The sequence below is a fragment of the Muscardinus avellanarius genome (assembly GCF_963383645.1).
Source record: "Muscardinus avellanarius genome assembly, chromosome: 12".
In the NCBI taxonomy this organism is placed as follows: domain Eukaryota; kingdom Metazoa; phylum Chordata; class Mammalia; order Rodentia; family Gliridae; genus Muscardinus; species Muscardinus avellanarius.
In genome coordinates this window covers 69,518,003-69,524,002 of record NC_137798.1, presented here as the reverse complement: position 1 = coordinate 69,524,002, position 6,000 = coordinate 69,518,003, and the positions used below count along the sequence as shown (strand labels likewise).

The 6,000-nt window shown below is 41.3% G+C and overlaps 1 protein-coding gene across 1 annotated transcript in view; it reads right to left on the bottom strand.

Annotated features, from left to right (window-relative positions):
* Positions 1–4,094: 4,094 nt before the first annotated feature.
* Positions 4,095–6,000, bottom strand: part of PPP1R36 (protein phosphatase 1 regulatory subunit 36) — a gene marked incomplete at both ends in the record, with an annotated part of 30,417 nt that continues 28,511 nt past the window's right edge. Inside the window, 3 exons of the mRNA XM_080707164.1 lie at positions 4,095–4,263; positions 5,206–5,397; positions 5,485–5,663. Coding sequence (XP_080563290.1) covers positions 4,095–4,263; positions 5,206–5,397; positions 5,485–5,663 — 540 coding nt within the window. The remainder of the gene's footprint in view (positions 4,264–5,205; positions 5,398–5,484; positions 5,664–6,000) is intronic.

The window sequence follows — 6,000 nt, the reverse complement described above, 5'->3', positions numbered from 1 at the left end:
GGAGTGTAGCCCAAAGGTAGGAGGGTTTCCAGGAACCCCAGTACCACCAAAAAAATTCCCTGATTATCTATATCTAACTATAAATATTACCTAATTGGTTTATTCAAATTAGAATCCAAATAAAGTGCACATATATTGCCTTCTACTTTCTGAGTTCCTCATATAGACCTAGCAAGGCCCTGTGCACTGAGTAGGCTATCAATAAATGACTGCTTATAAATCCAGGGTGATACATTATTTACTTTATCACTGTTCTGATTCTCAAAAGTACTTCTAACTTGTCTATCTGATCACTGGGCTGAACACAATGACATAGTTGCACCCCCTCAATGAATCTTAAATCACTAATGAACAGCACCAACACAGGTCAACATGAAGGAGCCAGAAGTTTAAACTAGCTCTACACGAATCCACAAAATCCACAAATATGTTTGAAAAGTTATATATGTGCTGGGCGTGGTGGCACACTCTTGTAATCCCAGTACTCGTGAGGCCAAGACACGAACATCAAAGGTTAAAGACCAGTCTCAGTAATTTAACAAGACTAGCCAGACCATGTTTCAGTACAAAAAATGAAATGGTCTGGGGTATAACTCAGAGGTATAAAACTCTGGGTTCTATCCCCAGTACCAAAAAAAAAAAAAAAAAAAGGAAGGGGGAGGGAAGGAAGGAGAATGGAAAGAAGGAAGGAGAATGGAAAGAAGGAAGGAGAATGGAAAGAAGGAAGGAAGGGAGGGAGGGCGGGCTAAGAGCAGCTGAATAGAATGCCTCTGAGTTGAATCTCCAGTAACACACACACACCACTATCAATTGACCTAAATATATGTGCTCATTTCTGAATTCTTGTTTCTATTCCACTGATCTAAATGTTTTGGGTGGAGACCACAGTGGTTCAATGCCTTTCCTGTCACACCAGATGGAGGTTCACACTGTCAATGGGACTTACCATTGTTGGCGTTAACCTTCATTACCTGAAGTGAGAGTTTGTTGAGTATAAAGTTAACTCTCTTTCCCCCTCCTATACTGTACTCTAGGGAAGGAAGTCCATATGTGTGGCACACACTTGGAGAGTGAGTTATGTTCTATATTCTTGAAGGGATATCTTCATAAGTTAATTGGAATTCTTCTCTATGGGAGATATGTCTATTCTATTCTATTTATTCAATAATTTATATCAGTATAGACTAATGGATATTCATTTACCCTTTGAGTTATAATCCAATACTACTTTATTTTCTTGCTTGAATTTTTCAACTCTTTAGTTGACTCCTATGTCCTTTGACACACCAGATAATTGTGTTTGTTTTGCTTTGAACACTTTCTTATTTTTTGTACTACAAGTTGCTAAAGGCTCACCTTTTATATTGCCTGCCCCGGTTCTAGAATCAGCCATTTCTCCTATGAGTTCTAGTTCTTTTTATTAGAAAATTATATTAGAAACCAACATCTGGAGGTAAGTATGGTGGTGAAGACTTGTGATCCCAGCACTTGAGAGGCTGAGGTAGGAGGATCACAAGTTTGAGGTGAGCCTCAGCAACTTGGCAAGACATTGTCTCAAAAGAAAAAGAAAAACGGATGGGGATGTAGCTCAGTGGTAGAGTTTCACTGGGTTCAATCTGATTTACTGCAAAGAAAAAAAGGGGGGAAGGAAAGAAAAAGAGAAAAAAGGGAAAGGAGAGAAGTGGACGAAGAATGGAGGAGGAAGAGGAAGAGGAGAAGGAGGAGGAGAAGGAGGAGAAGGAGGATGAAGAACTCAAGATGTGGGAGCTAGGTTGTTCATTGTTATCAGGTGTTAATTCCAGATCCTCTGAGCTGACAGATCAAGGAAATACATGTGTGCCCACTAACCTGTGTAGACACACACAGCTATGAACATATCTATGTATGTAACATCACCATAGTAAGCAAGACATGGGTTCACACTGATGTCTCCAGCTCTCATTGTCACAGACGGGTCCTTTCAGCCTCCTCTCCTTGCTTTCGGTAACCTCCCGCTCCAACAGTAAGCAGCTGATTCCCACCATCATCATCCACTGATTTAACTGTTCAGTCCCACACATGCATAGTGGTGGAGCACACCAATGCCTCATGGTCCATAAAGGAGACAGAGAAAAGCCTCGTGAATAGAGTTACAAAAATTTTGCACTTCCCAGGATTTATTTGTAAAATACTTAGCCAAAAATAAATAAAACAAAGCTATGTGAACATACTGCAGTTAAAACTTTGTTATGACAGAATGCACTATTACATAAAAAGTCCAGCAAGGGTTAACTTGATAGTCCAGGCTCTGGATAAAACCCTTTTCCACTCTCACAGGAGTGTAACAGGAGTCACACTGGATAATCAAGGATGAGAAAGTGGAGACAGAGTGCATGTCTAACAGAGGCTGCCCCACATCGACGAAAGGCTGGAACTAGTGTTGCTGTGCTCTGGATATGAAGTCTGGGGAGACGTCCAGTTTTCCTATGATGCTGAACCTAAAAGGAGGACTTTGGAGGTTGTAAATTAACATATAGCTGCAGAAAGGCATATCCAGTCCAGTTGTTTTAGGTGACTGAACTCCACCCCAGGATACAGCTTTCAAAATGGGGATGTTATATCATCAGCAGCCCTGCATTCTATCCAGTGTGCTGACCCCCATGGCAAGCCCTAATCTTCTCTGCCTACTGGCACGCTCCCTGGCTGGACGCTGGCGACCTGGCCTTCTGCAGTGCCATGCTCTTGGCCCTCCTCAGTCACAGGGCCACTTCTCACCTCTGTGTCTCTGCACATGTGCCTCCTCTGACTGCAAGTCGCCTCCAGTGATGCCCAAACCTTCAAAGCCAAAGTCAAATCAGAACTCTCCTGGACTCCCTGGAAGTGGTTGCTCCACAGCTCTGTTCTTACAAGGCATCTTATGTTTACCTCTCTATGGCCTCTAAAATATTTAATATTGTATTTTGTTCATCCATGTATGTTTCCCTTTTTTTTTTTTTTTTTTTTTTTTGGTACTAGAGGTTGAACTCAGGGGCATTCTACTTCCAAGCTTCACCCCTAGCCCTTTTTATTTTTATTTAGTTTTTTATTTTTTATTTTATTTTATTTGTTTTATTATTTATTTATTTATTTTTTGCAGTACTGGGGATGGAACCCAGGGGCATTCTACCTCCAAGCTACGCCCCCCAGCCCTGTTTTTTTATACTTTATTTTGAAACCGGATCTCACTGAGTTGCAGAGGGCCTCACTAAGTAGCTGAGGCTGTCTGCAAACTGAGATCCTCCGGTCTCAGCCTCCTGAATGCTGGGATTACGAGCGTGCACTGGCCCCTTTTTTTCAATTTTGAAATGCGTCTTGCTAAATTACCGCACACTGCTGGCCTCAAATCTGCAATCCTTCTGCTTGAGCCTCACAAGTATTGGGATTACTAGTGTGTGCCGCTGTGCCTGGGTATGTATTTTTTGTTTGTTTGTTTGTTAATCTTTTCTACACCAACCTGGAGGATATGGTATTCTTTTCACTTTCTTTTTTTTTCTTTTCTTTTCTTTTTCTGTTTTGAGCACTGCTTGTTGAACCCAAGAACATCTTTACCTCTAAGCTTTTTTATTTTTTATTTTCAAAATGGTCTAAGTTGCTGAGGCTATCCTCAAAACTGTGATTCTTCTGCCTTAGCCTCCCAAGTACTGGGATTACAGGAGTGTGCCACCATGCCTGGATGTTGTTAAATATTATAATTTGCCCTTTTGATTATGAGATTTTGTTCTTATACATACCAAAGGTGCTATCTCAAAAGGCAAAGATAAACTTAGAAATGAAAAAACAAAAATGTTTCTTCATTAGTCTACCAGGACTCTAAACAGTCACACAGAAGTCAGGAAAGCAAATTAGTAACAACTCAAACTAGAAAGTAAGCGTTCTTAAATTCTTTAAGTCTATTGTCCAACTTTAAAAGACAACTTGAGCAAAAATTAACTTGAGCAATTTTTAAAGCTTAGTGTTAGCAACAAACACTTTTAATATAGATTAATCACATATAAAGTGATTAAGTCAAAATAGTTTACTTCAAATACAGGGAACTGATTAAAGAAATGCAATGTACTAGCTCATTGGGAGGATATTCAAGAAGACAGTGTTCTCATGGCCCACTCCAGCGTGTCCTGAATCTTCGTGTTATTTCTCTCTATCAAGGAAGCGTTTCTTCTGGATGATTTTGCATTTTCTTCTGGATCAAGGGGAAGAAGGGTATGGGGATTGAACAGAATTCGAGGCTCCCCCAAGATGCCAACTCTGTGAAAAGAATTATTGGTATCACTGAATAGGAAGGCTGAAAATTGAGATGTACTGTGTGTGTGTGTGTGTGTTTGTGTGTGTGTGTGTGTGTGTTTATACTAAACCTAAGTCTGACACACATACATGTACACATGCATATACATTTTTTTAAGCTGTCTCTGTTTCTGTGAACTACTGCTGTGGTCTTACATATCGGTCCACAACTCAATCTATAGCAAGATTTTAGACTAGCTCTTCCCACATTTCTCAAAGATGATTCTTATGATAGAAAAACCTCAGCTTTAAGCAGTCTGCTATGGTCAGATACGGTGGTGCATGCCTATAATCCCAGGACTTGGGAAGCTGAGGCAGGAGGATCACAGGTTTACAGCCAATTTCAGCAACTTTGCGAGATCCTGTTTCAAAATAAAAAAATTAGCCGGGCATGGTGGCACATGCTTGTAATCCCAGAGCTTGGGAGGCTGAGACAGGAGGATCACACAGGTTCAAAGCCAGGCTCAGCTACTTAGTGAGGCTCTCAGCAACTTAGTGAGACCCTGTTTCCAAATAAAGTATAAAAATAGATCTGGGAGTATAGCCTGGAGGTAGAAAAGCCCCTGGGTTCCACCCCCAGTACCACCAAAAAAAAAAAAAAGTGCTCCGGATGTAGTTCAAAGGTAAAATGTCTCTGGGTTCAATCCCTAGTACCCTAACCCAGGGAAAACTGATTCTCTTTCTCACTCCTCCAAGACAGAACTAATTTGGAATCTAGCATAAGTTTCCAGTAATTTGTTTCTTATCTGAATGTTTGTAACTGGAATGGGCTGGATGGAGCAGCTGGAGAGGAGCACACGGTGGGGGAGACAGGTGCTTGGTCTTAGCTCAGCTCTGGCCAAAGCCGATCCCTCACCCCTTCCGGCCAGCTCCAGGCTCCCTGGCCTCCCTCCCTGGGCCACTTACACTGGCATGGGCACTGAGTCCAGATTTTGTATGTGCTTATGCGTCTGGGCTGGGTGTTTGAGGCCTACTTGATGATACTTCTTTTCAATGACATTCTGAGCTTTTTCTCTGAGAGATGGCAGCAGGGTAGACATGACCGGAGATCGCATGTTAATGGCCTTTTTAATGGCTGGGCGTTTTGCCATCATTCTCCTTTAAGAAAGAGAAAGGCGATATTCAGGCCACATTATCCTGTTTTCTAGAAACATCCTGGGGCTTAAGAAAGTCAAGAGGCCATACCTGAACTGTACAAAAGTCATGCGTTTCTTCTCCCCTCCTGATTCCTCATCTTCACGCTTCCTTCGAGGAATGTTGAACAAGTTGGTACGGAAGAGCCTTCCGATTTCTTCTTCAATCTCTGCCAAGTGTTGGCGTCGGAAGACGATCCAAGCCACATACGTACAGAAAGTGTAAAAGGACTACAATAAAAAACATCACAAATCACACTCCCCAGAAACAATATGGAAACCTCCCACCTACCCATGGAACCCTGCTAAGTATGCTAAGCACTAGTATGCTAAGCACTAGTATGTTCCTGCTAAGTAGACGCAAACCCAGAAGACCCAATCTCTCAACATCTCTAGAAAGCTGTGCAAAATTAGACAGGTACTTACTTTTACAAGAGGAAAATAGGACCAAAATTCTAAAATATAGAATTTAAAATAAATTCTAAAATATAGCAGAGATAGTCACTCAAAATACATGCCTAAAAATGGCTACTAGTCATGCTTCATGTAAAAAGGAAAAATCCTCCAA